General features: G+C 42.0%; 1 protein-coding gene across 8 annotated transcripts in view; it reads left to right on the top strand.

Moving 5' to 3' along the window:
- The window catches only part of CA5A (carbonic anhydrase 5A), a 26,992-nt gene extending 7,696 nt beyond the window's left edge, over positions 1-19,296 (top strand). For 3 of the 8 annotated variants that reach the window (XM_086621198.1, XM_086621196.1, XM_086621195.1), the window contains 7 exons: positions 2,116-2,313; positions 6,374-6,492; positions 8,122-8,217; positions 8,394-8,456; positions 10,362-10,517; positions 10,971-11,069; positions 12,471-13,532. In XM_086621198.1, coding sequence (XP_086477324.1) covers positions 2,116-2,313; positions 6,374-6,492; positions 8,122-8,217; positions 8,394-8,456; positions 10,362-10,517; positions 10,971-11,069; positions 12,471-12,653 — 914 coding nt within the window. In that variant the 3' untranslated portion in view covers positions 12,654-13,532. Of the gene's footprint in view, positions 1-451; positions 573-2,115; positions 2,314-6,373; positions 6,493-8,121; positions 8,218-8,393; positions 8,457-10,361; positions 10,518-10,970; positions 11,070-12,470; positions 13,533-18,676 lie in introns of those variants that run through there. The other 5 variants (XM_086621203.1, XM_086621200.1, XM_086621202.1 and 2 more) reach the window with 5 other exon arrangements.

Raw genomic sequence — 19,296 nt, 5'->3', positions numbered from 1 at the left:
TTTCCTAACTTTCCGGTGTGCAGCTCGGGGCAGGGCCCACCGTATCTTCCTGCGGCAGCGGGATCCCGCTCCAGCCCGGGACAAACGGAAACCTCCCACTTGAGCAAAACTCCCTGGACACGAATCCACGCTGATCCCCTCCGGCGTGCGAGCGAGCCCTGAGGCCGCCACCCTGAGAGGAAACAAATTTTTGGTGTGGGTCAAGCGCAGGGATCAGCCTGACGGCGGGAGATGGCAAACGCCCCCACCGCGAACTGCGGCCTCTTCTCCAACGTTGTCACGGGACAAAATGCCGCTAAAAGCCACGCCCGGCCTGTCCCTGAGGGAAGCGCCGCCCGCCTCGCCTCGCCTCCGGCAGAGACACCGCCCGCGGCGCGGGGGGCGCGATGGCGGCGGGGGGGCCGTGCCGGAAGGGGCCGGCCCGGGCTGGGCGGCGGCGCCCGGCGACTCCGGGGGCGACTCCGCGATGCTGCCGCTGCTGCGCCGGGCTTGGGTGGCCGCCGCGGCCGCCCGGCGGGGGACTCGCCGGTGCAGCCTGGGCGCCTGCTGCTCCTACCGCCTGCGAGACGCCCGTGAGTGCCGCCGCTCCCCGCAGGGGTCCGCCCGCCGACGGGCTCGCTCCGTCCGCGCCTTCGCGTCCCCCCGCTCCGTCCGTCCCTTCTCCCGTCCCCCCCCCGCTCCGTCCGTCCCTTCTCTCGTCCCCCCCCCGCTCCGTCCGTCCCTTCTCTCGTCCCCCCCCCGCTCCGTCCGTCCCTTCTCTCGTCCCCCCCCCCGCTCCGTCCGTCCCTTCTCTCGTCCCCCCCCCCGCTCCGTCCGTCCCTTCTCTCGTCCCCCCCCCGCTCCGTCCGTCCCTTCTCTCGTCCCCCCCCCGCTCCGTCCGTCCCTTCTCTCGTCCCCCCCCCGCTCCGTCCGTCCCTTCTCCCGTCCCCCCCCCTCCGTCCCCTTCCCGTCCCCCGGGCGGAGGCGGCTGCCGGCGCCTGGCCGGTTTGCGCGGCGGAGGCAGGGATGGATGCCGGGTTCATCCCGGCTTTGCCCGCGGCAGCTCCTCCGCTGGAACATCAGGAACGGGCAGAAACAACAACAGAGAGTTGTGGCACTCGGGAGAATGTTTTGCTCGCCCAGCTCTGTGTTTCCAGCGCCCGGTGGCCTTGCACAGGCTGATGGAGTTTGGCACTCGCTGAGGAAACCGAGGGGGAAGGTTGTTCAGCCACCCCTCATGCGAGTAGTTTGTTAAAAGATTTAATTTATTTTAATTTCCCCTTGCCAAGGACCGCGAGCGGTTGTATCTAACGAAGAAGCAGTGACGCGATGCTTGAGAGCTCTGGGTTTGGGGTTCAGTGCACAAAAAACCTTTGCGGGGTGTTGGAGGACAGTGGGGAACAAGTGCTCCCCGTCCACATGGATCTCAGCTCTGCTTTTAAGCAGAATAAAATCCTGTGGAAGTTGTTTTCGTGCATCTGCCCTGCTTGTGCCAGTTCGAGATGCCCGAGCTGCCCCCGGAACTGGTCGTTGAGGATTTTACAGGTGTGTAGATCAGCTGTAGGTCCCGACGGCACAGGGAGGTGTTGGTCAGTGTTGGTGTGGGTGCTGCAGGAGCACGACACCCTCAGCAGTGGTGTAACCCCTCCGCGTGCGTGGGCGCAAGACCGGTAACGTCAAGAGAATATTTTTGCTGTTGTAGTGGGAGTTACCCTGTGTCTGGTGCGATCTGACGTCAGTTGGTGGTACTGGTGTGTAAGGGAAGCCAAAGTGGTGTGGTGAGACTGGCAAAGCTGTAAACCAGAAGCCACCTTAAAATCAATTGGCAATAAAAGGAAAACAGTTTTCTGACAAATAAGGGGGTAGAATTTCCTTGAACGGCATTGTGCAAAACGCAGAAAGGTGTCAACACGGTTGCAAGTCAAATTACTACATTTCCCTGCGTAGCTCTGAGTCATGCAACTGGAATGTTGGTGTTTTTTTTTTTTTATTTTTGCTTTCCTGTGCATCAGCTGACTTGAATTAGCCTTTGGAGCCAATATGCCAAAGCATCTTCTCTTGCCAAAAAGTTCCGAAGTATTTATTTGGAAGTTGTGTGTTGTGCTTTAGAGCCTGACTCTCTTCATCGCCTTCCAGTGCATCCGCTTTGGCAGAGTCCGCTCACAATTCCTGGGGGCACCCGACAGTCTCCTATCAATATCCAGTGGAGAGACAGTGTTTATGACCCCTTCCTGAAGCCTCTGAAAGTCAGCTACGACCCAACAACGTGTCTTCACATCTGGAACAATGGATATTCATTCCTGGTGGAATTTGATGATTCTACCGATAGATCAAGTAAGCACAACTCAGAAAAATCGATTTAATGTCTTTTTAATGCTTGCAGAGCGGAAGTGTTTGCATGATGTAAAACCTCAGGACAAGTGTTGAAAATAAATGTAGGGTAGAAGAACGCTTTAGCTAAATGCAGATTTACAGCGATGGGAATTGTAGTGCAGAAGTTCTATATAGGTTTCACTTTTACTATGTATTTATTCCTATGGACATTGTGCAGAAATCCGCTGTCCTAGGCTGAAACTTATTCTTGTTGCACAAGCCTTAATGCCCTGCCTTTTGATTAGGTCACATAATATCACAGCTTTGTCTACATGAGTCAAGATTCAGTCATATGCGTAGCTACTTCATTTTAAATGAGATTCCATCATTACACTTTATTCAAAGTAATCTGCCACTTAGCTCTTTTGCGGTGTTGACAGGTATATTTAATGCATTTGAAATAATAATCAGCAAAATGACTTTCAGTTGGAATGCATACATACTTACCTCAATAAGATTTTGGAGAACTAAGTAATACTGAGCTGCCACCACAGGGAGCAGGTGCGTGTCTTCCTCTTCTTTTAGTATAAGCAGGAGTCCATGCCTGTGAAATCCAGTTATGCATTCCAGCAATTTGTTGTGAATAAGCACGCTGACCTGATAATATTAAAAATTATTATTATATAAAAAATATTAAATATTTTTTAAATGCTCAGTAGAGTCTAGTGACTTAAAATCAAAATATTGCTACTAAATTCCAGGTTTCCTGGGCCTTGTTGCTTTTAAAAGTTGATTTTACCAAAGGATATTGCTGGTATGTATAAAGAAGATATTTCGTCATGGTAGGTGAACTGGGAGCAGTTGGTCAGGGATGTTGTGAAGCACATGATTCATGTCACTTACTCCGCTTGTCCTGGAGGGAAAAACTGAGGGACCCTGGGCCAGTTTGAACCTGTTTGATTAATCTATGACTGCATACTGTGGGAGATGCCAGATCTTCATAAGGGATTTAGGAATGCTCTTGGGAAGGAAGCTTTCAGCTTGCTGATAAGCAAATGCTTTGTCTCCGTGATACCAGTATTTTTGGTTGATGTTTGGAAAGAGGCTGATAAAAAAAAGTGCAGCAAAAATGGTAGAGGTGGAATGCGTGGAGCTTTCAGGGGCTTGTGTGACATTTTGGGGTTGCTTGAGGTTTTTTGTTATTGTTGTTTATAGCTGTTCACCCAGAATTTCAGTTTCCAGCCAGGGAATGTTCTTGCCCTTGTTCATTTCAAAGCTGTGGTAGGTAGTGAAGGAACCAAGAAGTTTTGCCTCTCTGTTTTTACAGTACAAACTGCTATTGCGTTAGTGAGGTGGGGTTACAGGAGAGACTAAGATGGAGACATCAGTTATTACATCATCTGTGATTTTAACTTACTAACTTTACATTGATTTTGCTTTTAATTTAACAGTCTTTCACTTTTATACAGCCACACCCTGCTATCTCTTGAGGGTGCGTTCCTGAAAAGTGTAATGGTTTGCAGTTGGGTGGATAAAAAAGTAATTAATTTTTTTTTTCTGCAAGAGTTGATGTAATAGAGGGATGTTGCCTGCAAGAGGTTAAGAAACACACAACATCTAAATACACAGGGGACAGCTTTTGTGACATAGAGGCAAGCATGGGATGATCAGGAGTGTCAGTTGGAGGCGTGCTGGCCTTTCAGAGGCTGCCTATTCAGAGAGCATCACAGCTCTGAAAGATCTTATTTATCTGCTGGAGGTAAATCTTTAAGTGTGAGCATTCTTGCTGCCTCTTTCTGGATGACTGCTCTATCATCATCATCTTCCTCAAATGAATTAAAGTGAATGAAAGTTCATGACAGCTAGTGGAGGATGGCATTAAACCATCAGCGATAGAGCTCCAAAATGACAGGCAGAGAAACAACAGATCTCGGGATGTTGCTGTATGAATGGCAGGCAGGTGCCTGCCTCTCTCCTCCACCTTTCTCTCTTTACTGTTGCTATTTCTGATTTTTCTTTCTGCCAGCTTCTGTCTAACAATAATAGAAATCCAGAGAAGGAAGCTTATGCACAAACAAAAAAAAAGCAACAAAACTGAAACAGAAGATGAAAAAGACAGAATGAAACATGCATCCAGGATAGACAAAAATGCCCAGCTCCTGGGATGAAAAAAACAAGACTTGGGCAAAAGATGAAGGTAGTGCTGCCATGGGGTGTTTGCTTATGAGCAGAGCAGGAGGATGAAGAAGAAAGAGGGTGTGGGGAAGGTATGTACAGAATGTGGTCCTGTGTGCATGAATGCCATCTGCTGCAAGGAAATGAGACTGAAACAGAACTAGGCCAGCAGTAAAAAGTTGGTGTGATTCTTTCTCCTGGTTGTTGTTAGAGTTCTTTTAAACTTCTATTTTGTTTTGAAATCATCAAGACTGATAAACTGAGAGGAAACGAAAGGGCAGAAATGCTTGTAAAGGGACTGTAAGTTCCTGCTTGTTTCCTGTCACTTCCTAGTGTCCACTGTAGGAACCTGATTTTCTACAAATGTGTGCCTGTGCCTAATTTTACCTGTGAGGTGAACATTCAGGTGAATGTGGTTATGAACCTGAGTGTACTCACTGGTAGGTTTGCATCATCACATAGTCAGGAATGGAAAACAGAAACTTCAATTCTGAAAGACTTGGCTGTGTGCGCCATATCTTCATCCCATCCCTGAAAGTTATCACTTTCCTTTATGATTTTTTTTTTTAGTGATGGTCAGTATTGCATTTATGCTAAGAGCTCAGCAGCAGTGGATGAAATTAATTTAAATATCAGTTTGCATCACTTGTTTTAGCTTAGTCTTTTACCACCAGCAGGCCTGTCTAGTTAGAATTTCAAAGCTGCTGGCTGGCTTTCAGGGGGAAAAAAAAAAAAAAAAAAAAACAAACCCAAAAAAAACACAGAAGGAAAGCTCTTAATGCCTCTCATTGTTTTCTCCTTAGCATTAAAGTGATTAACTTCTTTTCAAAAATAGTGTTGGGATTACGTACTTCATACAGTGGTTTGCTGTGAAATTTAACCGTGACGTGCAGTTAAGTAAAAATCAGCAAATGAATCTCTACACCCACATATTTATTGTCAGCCCTTTGGAAGTAATTCTGGTCTCTGGCTTACCAGATGCTGCGCTGTACCAACTGGCAGGAAGAACTGGTTCAGTTAGAAGGAAATGAGTAAAGCCCAACAGTACAAAGAAAGCTGGGCATAGACTTTTTCATTCATGTATTTGCAAAATTAGGAGATGCCTTCTGAAATCAGGAGAGCAAGCTGTTTACCCTCACTCACAGCTAAAACGTGCACTAAAGCTTCCAGAAACTCGGAATCTTGCCCATAGGAATGCTTAGATGCTGTGTGGGGTGTAGCTTGAACAGAATATTAGTGTATTTCTGGCTGTGCAGGAGATCTTTTAACATTGGCCATGCAGTCTGAAAGTTGTGTTGAAGCATAATAGTATGTTTGGATTTTTGTAACTTGAAAAAAAGCAGACTTGAACATTTGACACAATGTACTGATTTTTCTGGCAAATTTGGATTTTTGAAGTCTCGTGTTGTCATGGGAAATGTCAATATTTTTCAAAGATATTGAGGCTTTGCTGGGATGTCATTTAATAGATATATCCATTGCTTTGTCATACGTGTTTCTTCTGGTAAGGCAGTTCCCATATGCCTGCTCGAAGAGAAGAGCCTGGAAGGTGACGTGAACACCGTGACTCTGCCAAACTTGATGTGAATTGGGAAAAAAATTCCCTTGAGGGGAGATGGCTGAGGAGACTATTTAGCTTAGCCTATTCAAGTTGATACAGTTGATTCAAACTGCAGAGAAAAACAGTGATGTGGTTTTGGGGTTTTTTTTGAACAATTTTGTCATAGCGAAGTAAATGGTAAAGTAGCCAAGCAGCAGGGGACTGTTTCAGTTAAGGTAGTTGCTCCATCTGTGGGTTGTTTTTTTTTCCTGGGCAAATTTATTTCAAGGAAGCTCTTGCTGTGTTACTTGTCTGGACAATTCTAAATAACGTTTATTAATAGGTGTGTCTTGTTTTGTTTTTTAGTAATCGTTGGAGGTCCTTTGGAAAACCAATACAGGCTCAAGCAGTTCCACTTCCACTGGGGAGCTATAAACGAGTGGGGTTCCGAGCATACAATTGACAGCAAATTTTACCCAGCAGAGGTATGAGATAAAACGCTGAACAAAGCAAATATTTACGGGGCCTGGAGGCTAGAGCTCAGGCTGCATGCTAGAGAACTCCCAGTTTGAAGAACTGTAGATTACTGGTAGGTGCCACAGCTAATCTACCATTTCATTAGTAAGTTCGTATTCACTGTGTTTTCTGGAGAAGAACACAGTCTTAAAATTGAACATTGCTCCCATTACTGAAAGTTTCAGTAATGTTTTTTTCTCCCTGAATATCCCCAGGGGTAGCTGCTGGACAAGCCAATGGCAGCAGCAAAGCATCGCTGCTGTTCCAGCTCTGGCTGGATGGAGTGGCACAACTCTGCTTGTCCTTCTTCCTTCTAAAAGGATAAAGGATGAGACAAATAGCATCACTTCTGTTCCAGCTCTGGCTGGATGGAGTGGCACAACTCTGCTTGTCCTTCTTCCTTCTAAAAGGATAAAGGATGAGACAGAAAGCAGACTGAGAGCACGATCAGGTCTTAAGATAATGTGGTGCAAATCAGGTGGACAGCAAATATTGAGGTAAATGTGCAAGCTCAGATCTCAATTTAAAAAATTTAAGTGCTTTACCTTTGAGCTGCAATAAGCCAAGAGTTCACGTGAGATATAGGATTTGTTTTCTTGAGAGTGTGATCAATGTGCTGCGTCTCAGCTGCTGTCCCTAGTGGACCTCCAGCTCTCCTAATCCTTACTGCTTTAAAATCACTTTGTTTGTTATTGCTAAACACTTGCAGAGAAACAAAGCACATACTAAATACCCTTCAAAAGTATTTAAAGAGAACATGGAAAATTATTTCATTCTCACATCCATACCTTTAACTCAAGAAGCCCGGTCCTGCTTGTTTTGTGTCAATAATTGTCTTGTGTCTGTGACCCCAGAACTTTCCCTAACGTTAAAAAGTTTATTCCAGTTATCAACAATTTCTTGTGTGTTTCTTAAAATAATTAGACTGATGTATAGCAGAGTTCTATGAGGAATATAGTGGTTATCGTGGTCACTTTATTTTCTGTTTTCAACTCGTAAGCAATTATTGAAGTAGCAAAGCTTTAGTGATTAAGTAACTACTAAGGCAGAAAGAGAGTCTATAAAAAGATTGGAGAAAAATAGGGATTAAGTTGCTCAGAGAGGAAAGTGTGACAGGTATAAACATAGTTACATGCCAAAGATGGCAAGACTTTATGACTAAGTTTTGGGACTGGTGCTGGTTATCTATTTAATATGCAAACCCCCTCAATGGAATGCTTGTGTTGGACTGCAAGCCATGCAGAGGAAGCTTATGGATGTGCAGGAGAGCGTTCCTTAGCAGAATGGCATGCTCTGTTCTGTACAGCATTCCTGTAATGAGTCTCCCACCGACAAAATCCCTTTCATATGTGTGAAAAGGAGTTTGTGGGTCCTTGGGTATTGTTTAAAAAAAGGCAAAAAAAAAAAAAAGAAGGCAAGTACCCTTATTTTCCAATAATATTTTGTTCTTCTTTTTCGTGGTGTGTCATTTCTGAGGCAGCTCGCTGCAGTGTCTCAGATTGCCAAGGACCAAATGTATCAAAGATCAAAAGTCGAGTTTCTTGCTGTCATTGCTGTGCTCTGTGCATGTGTTGATTTCTCATTCATTTATATTTCAGTTGCATTTAGTACACTGGAATGCCGTTGTGTACCCAACTTTTGAAGAAGCTGTGATGGAAGGTAACGGCTTGGCTGTTATTGGAGTGTTTTTAAAGGTAATTTCACTTTGTGTAATAAGCTGTGACAATGCCTTTTTATTTTTATTTTGTTAAAACTGATTTAGGACACAATACCTCTAGATATTTGTGGTGTTGTTTTCAAAAAATACTAGTTAAGGTAGATGTGTAGAATGTCAGCTTAATGACTCCCTAACTCCTACCTGTCTTTGCAGCTAGGAACGCGTCATGAAGGGCTGCAGACGCTGGTTGATGCCTTGCCAGCAGTTAAACACAAGGTGAGTATTTTTAAGTGTCCCACCAGTTATCACTCAGCACAGCTCATGCAGTTACTCAACATAAAAAAATACTCTGACAAAAGTCAAACACTAATAAATGCTTTTTTCCTTAAACGTCAGTAGGGAGCCTGATTGACACCTTGGGTGGATCGATTATACTAGAGCTGGGGAAAGCTAATTTTTAAGGAGGAATTGGATACTTTAAGCTTTCCAGACCTCTTGGTTTATGAAATGATGCTGTTGAGATTGTATCCCCTTAGAAAGGCACGCACATGCTTGATGTTTGCCCTCACTGAAGCGTGCTCGTCCGCTTCTGTGAAAACATATGCCACTGGATTAGTTTTTGTGTGTTATTTCACTGGAAGGAACTTTCTGTGCAGTGTAAAGTGGTAGTTTATTTCTTGTAGAATTAAGGCTTTCTGATTTTAGTCTGATCTTTGAGGAGGAGATTATTGTTTGCCTTTTTTTTTTTTTTTAAAAAAAACACTGTAAATTTTCTGCTGGAGGAATGGGACTTTTTCTTCATAGCTGATTTCTGACTTCTGCCAGGAGAGGGAGTGCGGCATCTCTGACAGTGCTCAGAAGCAGCTCACGCTCCTCCATGTGCCCGTTGCTTACTGAAAATACAAAAAATACACATCAAGAATTTTGCTGGCTTGTAAGCACATCCAGTTGAAGTCACTGTGCTGTTATTTATCTCAGTAAGGATTTTTTTTTTATCCAAATAAAACAAATATTTATGGCAACGCAGTGAAAACTCTGCCAGATAAATGCCAAACAAGTCAGTTCAGTGCCAAAAAGACCTAGAAAAATCTGTGAATGTACGTCCATTATGAGAAGGTAATATTTTACGGCATATGAATGTGAAAAAAAGGATCTTGACTTCTATTTTCTAAAAAAAAAAAAAAAAGGTAGTATCAAACATTAGGCTCATTGAGCTGCACGTGGGCTGCTCTGAAAGGGATCTCATTTCCAAAGGGTGTTGGTCACCCAGCAACTCATCAGCTCTTGGTTTAAAGCGTTTGGAAACCTTTGTTGCCTTGCCAGCGTTATCACGGACTTAAACACCAAACCCTGAGAAACATCAATCACCCTGGTGAGGAGGAGGAGGAAGATCAGATAATACCCATTCATTCAGATATCCTTGCACTTTCCTCTCTCACGTGATGGGTGAAGGCTCCCATCTAGAACCTCTTGTCCAACTCCCTATTTTTGAAAAATTCTTTACTGCAATATTTCTCATTCTCAGTGGGGAACCGATAAAACCTATCTAAGGAAAACCAGGATCTTCCTTTCCTGCATTGCCAATATATCCTGGAACTAGCCCAGGAGTAAAATGTTTGTGTAGGAAATCATGGGCTCTGAAGCTCTGACGGGTATCTCACTTGTGGGAGTGCACATCCCAAGGACATGAGTACTTGATGAGATTTAAATAAAACTTTAGTCCTCTTCCCGCTGCCTAAAATCACGTGGTGAAAAGTAAAAGCACTGCTGCTTGCAGTCTATTGAGTTTATCTGGCAGAACTGCCTGAACTTACTCCACCATTTATTCCCTCTTTTTCCTGTTTGCTCCTAGCTCCCACAAAGACCCAGTCAGTTGCTCCTTTGCTTCGCACTCCTCCTTTCTTCTGCACTGAATTCCTGATGGCTTGTGGGGACAACAGAAATATTTAAATTTTCTCTGCTTGCTAGCTGCCTCTTATGGCTCAAACCAAGCTTGCCAATTTTGTACAAGTTTATGGGATTTTAAATTATTGTTTTATGTCAATCATCATCACTACTCACAATACCTAATTTTGCATGTGTATACGTCACACGTACAGTATTTAATCTCGTTGTTAAGATCTTTTTAAATCTTCTGTCATTTTCTTTTCCTCAAAGTATTTTTTTTTTTTCTGGGTTTAGGACACTGTTATCGAGTTCGATGTCTTTGATCCCTCCTGCTTGATACCTTCATGCCCGGATTATTGGACCTACGCGGGTTCTTTGACTACGCCCCCACTTACTGAATCAGTCACGTGGATTATTAAGAAGAAGCCAATAGAGGTTGATGAGAATCAGGTAAATCTCGTGTTTCAGATGTTTCAAATAATACCATACCTGGTTGCCTGCCTGCTGCCTTGGAGGGGAAGGTGCACAGAAGTAGTTGCTTACCAGTAATTCTCTGTGAGTACACAGGGATCAGTGACCGCTTCACACTTTTGTATTTTTGGGGGAAGGTATCATGACATTAAGGTATCATGACATGACAGCTGACATGGAAAGACTTAAGACCTCTTCAGGAAGCAGTTAAAGATGCTTCTCCCGCTCTCTGATAGAGTTTTATCTTGATCTGTGATAAACAGTGCCTTATTCTGGAAGCTGCCCCTTGAAAACTTCTAAGGTTATTTACTGGAACGCTGCGTAATTTTGCTCTCCTTACCAGGATGCAGCCCTTTTTGTGGTAGAGAGGGAGGAGAAAGGACAAGTTTTGTGAAATTCCAAACTCTGACCTTTTGTGCATATTCTTGATAGCTCTCTTCGATCTCTTTGCACAGAGATCTTGCAGAGACTGCAAGGGCTGATCCTCCATCCTTCCCTTGGGGGAGTGACTCTGGAGGTACAGAAGAGTTGGTGGGTGGCTCCGAGTCCTTCACATGCCATTCTGATGGTGAGAGATAGGGTGAGCCCCCACTGCATTTTCTCCTTTGCAGGCATGTTTCCTCTATATTTGGCTGTACTGTCCTTGAATTCCTTTTTTTTTTTTTAATTCCCCTTTAAAAAGGACAGACAAACAAAGGTTTCAGCAAATATTTTTATTACAGAAGTTATTTCAAGAGGAGGAGTTCATGGTCAATAGTCTCTTCTGACCCCAACCCAAACTTGTCATCGTATGCACTCTACTGCTTTTAATTTTAGTACTTCATGTTTTAACGTGATGTTATTCCTTGGTAGATGGAGGGACAAGTAGAAAACAGTCAGAAGGAGGATTAGCTTGTACTACCATTGTGATTTTTGTTGAAAGTTTTTAGGATTTTTTTTTTTGTCTGTTCAAAGAAGTGGAGTACTTTACGGGGTGTTACAGCACAGAAGTAGTCTTGGAGATTGTTGCAAAGCAAGTGTAAATGCACAACTGAGAAAATGTCAACCTTTTTTTCATGGTTTAAGAGGCATTGGAAGTTATCTGTGCATTGTCCCTGTTTTTTGAGGTTTTGATTAATAATGAAGTGTCAAGTCTAACGACATGAGGCAAAATACTGAATGATTTTATTTTTTTTAAAATACAACTTTTGCATGGAGCTAGTCCATCTAGAAGGTCACGCTCCAAACAAACCCGAACTCTGAAGAACAGGCATGTATGTGATCTTCATGTTTTTGTTTACATAAGGGAACAGAATGGAAAGAACTGAAGATTGTTAACAGAGCAGAGAACTGTCATTCGTCTTTTCAGTTGAAACTCTTTCTGTTTTTTTTTTCTTTTATTTTCTTGGCTCTTCTTAACTCATTCTTTTATGGCATAGAAAGGCTCATAGTTTACTTAACATCGTAATGCCCTTGTGAGCATGAAAAGCTGATCTGCTGCATGCTTTGTTTTGATCCCCAGTTATAAACCACTGAGAACAACTATGTAGGTTGTTGCTTGTTGAGGTTCCCTCTTTTCTGGGTGCCAGGATATGCACGCCTGTATATGATAACGGAACACCAGGAAATGTGTAAATCAAGAAGGTCGGAGAGGTTTATTTAAAGATGGCATATGTTCCTGTGTTTGAATGGGAATCAGTTCCATCTCAGACTTGCCACGTTTGAGATTTAGTTTGCCTAAAAATGGCAGATGACTGACAATTCATCTTCTGCCTTGATACGGACGATGGCATAATCTGTACCAGCAGGTGGCAAAGAAGTGCCAGAATGCAAATGTAATTGTACCTTTGATTTTATTTTTTTTTTCCCAAGCATGAATGATTGTGTTTTGTCGTGGACTCCAATAGTTCTCTAGTTAGTAAAGTCACAAAACTGGACATTTCTCATTCTCAGCTGGAGGCATTTCGGATGCTGCTCTTTACTTCAGATGGTGAAGAAGAAAAGAGAATGGTAGACAACTTTCGCCCTCTTCAGCCATTAATGAATCGAACCGTCCGTTCGTCCTTCCAAAGCAGGCAGCTCTTGGATGCTGAAGGACAGCCCAAGGACCATCATGCTGAGCAGATCAGGCCGTAGATGGCCCATGAAATGCCAGTCCAGACTGCGGTACCTGGATGTAGTTTTTAATTATTTTTCCTTTTTCTGCAGCGTGTGTATGCCATACAGTTTCACAGCCAGCCAGTTTCAGTTCCACTAAGTGCCATTTGACCCTTAGTAGAGAAGCTGTGGGGTTTTTTAGATTTGCTTTTAAAAAAAAAAAGTAAATAATATTAACCCTTAACAAATTGACTTGTTTTAAAGTAGGGATTAATGAGGAATTATTTTGACAGTTAAAGGAAAAATAAGGGCAGGAGATCTTTTCCCCTGCCTCTTTTCTGAAATGTTCTGTGTCTCTTCAGATGCTTTTTCAGTGACTTGCATGAATTAATAATCCCAACAAAAACCATGCTAGTAAGCAGGAAGTGTGAAGAAGTGAAAAGTACTAATACTGATGAGATCCTTTTGTGGAATTTTTTCAGAGGTTTGAGAAGAGAAACTAGCTTCTCTAGTCACATACACAGAGACATTTTATCTTCCTTTTTCCTTGGTGCTTAGGCTGACATGGGCAGAAGGAAAAAAATTAATTACAGAAGCTAACCTCCTTCTGTTCTATTGACTGCATGATCCATGTTTGATATGAATGCCACAGAATGTCCACTCTGTCTAGACTACAAGCCAGAAGACTTTTTCTAAAACCTTATAACAAATGCAGAAGCTTTTAGCTTTGGCAGCTTTTACTTTTCTGAATTAGTAATGTGCCAGGAGAAGAGAGCAGGAGAGAATTCACCACTATCTCAAGACTGGCAAGAGCAGCAAATTAGGTGAAAATGTCCATTTGATCCCAGAAAGTCGATTGCATCAAAGGAAAGCAAAATTAGATAAGCCCTAGCTGACCCTCCCAATGGAATTTGGGGGGGGGGGAGGGGGAAACACCCAACAAAACTCCACACAATCTCTGAAACCTAATCCAGTGCTAGGAGAGTATGGACAAAACGCAGCATTCAGATACTTGAAAGTTGTTGTTTTTTTCAGTAACTCATAGAGCACCAGGGCACTCTTTTCAGTGTTTTGACTTAAGATGTACTTTTCTTATAGGAAGAGTTACCTGGCTTCATGACAACTGGGGACCAGATTGTATTTAGAGCACCTTATGGTAACTAAGTTAAGTGGTGGTTGAAATTCATTTGTAGACCAGACAAAATTGTTGTGTAAACTGCCAGCTGTGGAGCCTTATTCTAGAGTTATGGTCCAATTGCCACAAGTATTATCTACCTCTGAAGCATGCTACTACTAGCTGTAATTTCCTCTTGAGCACCTTTCCCAGTGTTTTTTTATGCTTTACTGTTTTTAACAGTGCGCCTGTGCGTAAAATTAATGTACCAAATGTATGGTCAGGTTTTTCTGAGGAGGAGCAAGTCTGTCTGTAAACTCGTGATGTGATCTTGATTGATTGTATTTGGGGAGTCTTCTTGGAGAACAGATGTTGCTTGCTCTGCTTCTGCCAGTAAGCAAGGTCACGGGCTGCTGGTGTGATTCAGCACAAGTGATGCCAGGTTGTCAATGCTAAATTCAGAACTTTAGGCTTGATGCTATTTTTAAGTCCAAGCCTTCAGTTTAAAAGCACTTTAACACTTTTTAGTGTGACCTTGATGATTTTAAGGCTTTTGAATATTCTTGTTTAACCAATTAAGTGCCTAGATCCTGCCTTTGCTTCCTTAATAGCTCTACCTCAAGCTGCTGTTACAACAGTTGTGCCTTTCTCCCACAGCAATTTGAAATGTGCCTGCTTAACCTTGGAGTCATTATTCTACGTGGTAAATGTAAGAAAATCTCTCTTCTCTCCCAGTGTAGTATACTTATCTTTACTGTGTAGTGTATCCAACGCAGTACTGCATATATCTTCGGTTTCGTTACCTCTCCCAAGTCCTTACTGCTCTGTTGGACTTCACCATCTTAGTTGAACTCAGTTGAACTATACAATCTGTATCAACTTGGTTGGACTCTACCATCTCAGATGACCTATACAGTGTTTGACATCATCAGCCAGATTTTTTTACTCTGTTTCTGGTCTGCAGAACCACAGCGGTGATGGTTTTGCCAGAGAATGAAAGGTTCCAAAATAATTTTGGAAGGGTCATCTCCAGTTCTGGCAATAGGAAACGAATTCTTTTACTTTCTGCCTGAATGTCTGTGATCTAGTCATTGGTGCTGTACTTGCAAACGCTTTTCTGAGGAAGACCCTGCAGAAAGATGGCAGTGGTTGAGAACTGGCATGTATCTTGTCTATCTTGGAGATTTTTGCTACTTATTATTAGCAGTTAGGAAAAACTGTAATATAAAGACATCTTAATGTTGCCTCTGCATTTAAAAATGCAGGTGACTCAGCAGCACCAAGCTAGCTATAGGTACCCTGCATCAATATACCTGTCATATATGAATGGATCTTCTAAAAAGCTTTGTGCAATTGCTCCAAGTTTGGTAATTTTGGTAATTTCACCAAGTTTTTGTGTACCTCTCATCCACTGAGCTTGTTTCACAAGTTCATACAGCTTTCCTGGCATCTGCAAATGCAAAATAACGTATTTTGTTCATAGGGAACTTCTGTGGTTTACCTGTTTCATCTTCAGATGCTTCATAATGCCATAGTATGCTCACCCAATTGAGTTCTCTGTGGTTAGATTTGCTCCACTGAAACAAATTTTCTTCCTAGGTGTGTAGATGTTTTTAACTTCTCACCACCATGCATCCATCAGAGATGATGTTGAATATTTTCTTTTCAGTCATGTATTTCCAATTGTTATGGAGATTTACTTACTTTGTTAAACTATTGTCATGCAAGGTTTTTTTTAAAGAATAGGTGTATGATCCAGTCGCAGTCAGTAAGCTTTACTCCAGACTTATTTAGGTAAAATCACATCTAACTACACTGACATAAAATGAATCCATTTCAGTTTCAGCACTGCTTGTTTCGAATATCCAGAAATAGGGTCCATGTAGAAAAAAATAATTACTGCGATACAAAAATAAGCTTCACAGGAATTTTCTGTTACAGTTATTTTGCTGCTTTTTGAGTCTTGCATTTACATTTTAGTGTTTTAGCATCTCTGGCTAAGGTAGGCAGTATTTCCATTGCAGGGCAGATTGTTATTGAAATTTGCAGTCTGGAAATGAACAGAAAAGTTCTTGGGGAGGTTTTTGGTGGTTGGTTTTGTGTTTTGGTTTGTTTTTTTTTAACTCTTATATCACAATGACTGTATTGGTCTTGCAAAAACCAACTGCAAGAAAAATAATTCTGTGTACCTGCACATGTATGTAAAACAGGAGATGGGATATAATTCTTTTGCCTTATTCTCTGTTGCGTGGGAGGGAAAACGATTTGATTTGATTGTTGGACTTGAGCAAATATTTGTAATGATTTTGCACAACTAAGTTAAATTCTATTTAAAAGATGTCTGCATAGGAATTTTTAGACTTTTAGATGGTACAATGCAAAAGGGTCAAAGCACACATTTGTATTTGTCCTTGCATAGTAGTCACTTCTGTTATTAATACTGTACTGACAGCTGTTCCTGTGGCAATAAGTACTCGGAATCCAAGACTGTAATGGATATAATTTTGTGGACGACTTATTGTAACGGGAGCAGAAGGTTTTTGAGCATAGATCTGCATCTACGTTGGTCTGACTTCCAACAGCCTTTTAGTATTTCTGTTAAATATCGCTCTTATCAGAAGTCTTGGTGACTTCATACTTCAGACGACATCATTTGGCATTTGATCCATATTCCTACATTCCAGAACTTTCACACCAGTGCACACCAGGTGTACCCACCACGTATTCCTGACCAGGCTTTTGTTGTCTTGTGTCACGAGTGGCTTGGGTTGGTGTTTTTACCACAAGTCTGACAGGTGTGCGTCTTTTTTGGCTTTGAAAACTGTAGAAGTGGCGATTGCTTTGATCTCATTAAAGTCTACTGGGTTTTAGAGTACTGGAAATGTTCAGAGCTCACTTTTGAGGAAGGGTCCCTTCTTCTGTTCGGCTTTGTAGCCAATAGTACTGGCTTTAAAATTTCAACACCTTAATTTTGAATGTCTTAGCTTGTATTTCTTGGCACATCTTTACTTTTTTCTTTGTGCATCGTGTTTTTGTGGCAGTGGTTACGTTGTGTATTTTAATGTATGTTACCTGCCTAATCATAATTTACAGAAATAACTGTCTTTGCAGACAACATATGTAACAGGGAATGCCTTTTTTTCTCCTAGTACACAGGCCTTTTTCCTCAGTTTTTACCTGATGTAAAGAAACTTCTAGCTGCTGTATTTTAAACTGTTAAATTAGTGTGTGACCATGCAATAAAGAAACACAGAGACACCTGTGTCTGTATCTCATTGTGTAAGTAAGCTCTCGAAGTTAAAAAAGTAGATTTTCTGTCGAGAAAATAATACAATTCCTCCTTGAGAATGAACCAGTTCATTATGAGTGGAGTCTAATCAGATGTCAGACATTCTCTGATACTTAAAAGCTATGAAAGACTCTGCTGAACTGTTTTATAATTGGAATGAAAGAACAATGACCTCTCTGTTGCCGCTGTACTGGTAGAAGCATGTCTCATTATTTGTTGCATTCAGCTAGATGCAACATGCCATCTCAAATGGGATTCCAAATTTTGAGGATCTTTGCTAAACTACTTCATTTGGCACTGGTCATTAAACTCGACCTGTCAACTAAGCTCCTTTTTCCGTTGTGTATTTGGTCTTGATGAAACTGAGCATCGATCTGATGTGTGGTGTAACACTCAAGAGTTTCACGTTTAGTGGTCGTGGCTTCAGGAACCTTATCAATTAACCTGAAAAAAAAAAAACTTTTCAGTGAAACAAAAGTAATTTATTGGTGAAAAATTGGCTAATCAGGTGAAATAAGCCGTAATTTCTCTGTCTCGCCACTTAGCCATGCTTAGAGTCTAGATATCATAGAGATATGTTATGTTTGCTGAATTCTTTCAAACAAGTTTCCATTTCTTTTGTTGGGAAATGTAAGAGATGGCATTCCTAGGTAAGGAATTCCCTCCTCAAATAATTGTAGACAATATAAGGCCTCCCAAACCGCACTTTGTACCCTTTCTGGTTAGGCGAGCCATTTCAGTATGAAGAAAGAGTGGCCCAGGCTAAGAGTGAGGCCAGCTCCAATATTATTGCTACTCAAGGGTCCTAGAAGCTACCACCACTTCCATTTACCCAACAAAAAAAGCTCATAAGCTCTTGCATTAGTACAGCTGAGCGGTTTGCTAAAGAAATGGTTTATTTGGTTCCAGCAGGCTGTCTGATTTTGATCAAGGCAGCTTTCCTGATAAATGGTTAAGAACACGCACATTACTTCTAACAAATGGCCAATTTACTTCTGATATTGGTAATTATTTGTCTTGCTGACAAATAATTCTTTCCCTCTTTCTTTTTGATGTGACAAACCCGAAGTGCCTGAGTATTAGCGTCTGGAGAACTGATTGTATAATCAAATAGTCTTCAAAGATTCTGCAGAATAACTTGGGGGCCTGAAGAGAGTTAATGATTCTATGATTCTAATGTTTGTGGTCAGAGCTGATAATAATACTTAGCATTTGTGAAGGGCTTTGAGGATATTATTATTTGAAAATTATTAATTTTCTTTATTATTATCTATTATTTGAAGATAGGGCTATGTGAACACATCCTATCACCGTGCTGCAAAGCAGGTATTTTCTCAGTAGTAGAAGTGGAGTTGCAGAATTAGCTCCGGCTGATTAATTTGCACGACAGCCAAGTATGGGGTTGACTTTAAATATGGCAGTTTAGTGGCTGCTGCTCGGTCTTGGGGGTTTCCAGATGGAAATGCTGTCAAAACAGATCGAAGTCTGCAAATTCTTACGTGTCATTCTGCTAAGAAATTCCCTTTTGGAAGAATTGGATGCAGAGAGAAAGAGGTAACGTGGTCCCATTCTTGTGAAAGTTAATGGAAGTTCCTGTGGATTAGGTTAATACTGGGTGTAAAATACCAATCATCAAGCAGCTAATTTATTTGCCTTAAGGTAAGAACTTAGTGTGGAGCACTGGTGAAGTAAATCCGTTGATGAATGACTTTGTTCACCCAACTATCCAGCTGGGTTTGAGCCTTCATCTGAAAACACCTGGAGCACACATCTCAGCTAAATTCTAATCCTGTTTTCCTGGAGCGTGTCGTAACGAGGCCAACACGGAGACAATCCCGCATGTTGCAGGTACCTGTTTTTTTTCTGATTTTTATGGTCCTGTGAATGTCTTGCCCAGGATAAAATATGAAATACAGTAACAGTAGGTGTTGGTAAACCTCACTTTGAGAACTAATCGGGTTACATTACAGCCATGCAGTCTCTGCCATGGGGCTGATGCTAAACTGGTGAGCCTAAAGGCTTTCGGGGTTTCAGGAAGATTGTGTGGCAAATATGCTGTTTGTTTTTAATTAATTTTCATAGTCTTTGCAGCCTCTTCAGGATCCCATTTCTCTGTGAAAACTAGAAAAACGTGCTCGGTGCAAAGGTAATTTTTGACTAAGCTTTCTTCCTAAATATGGATGCTTATATAAAAGAAGCATCAGGCAGTTTTAAGCCTCTGGGCCGTGGTGGCTAATAGCCACTAGGTGTCAGGTTCTGATCAGGGCTTTCAGGGGCTG

This window comes from Tauraco erythrolophus, chromosome 15 (assembly GCF_009769465.1).
Source record: "Tauraco erythrolophus isolate bTauEry1 chromosome 15, bTauEry1.pri, whole genome shotgun sequence".
NCBI lineage: Eukaryota > Metazoa > Chordata > Aves > Musophagiformes > Musophagidae > Tauraco > Tauraco erythrolophus.
This window is presented reverse-complemented; position numbering and strand designations above follow the sequence as displayed.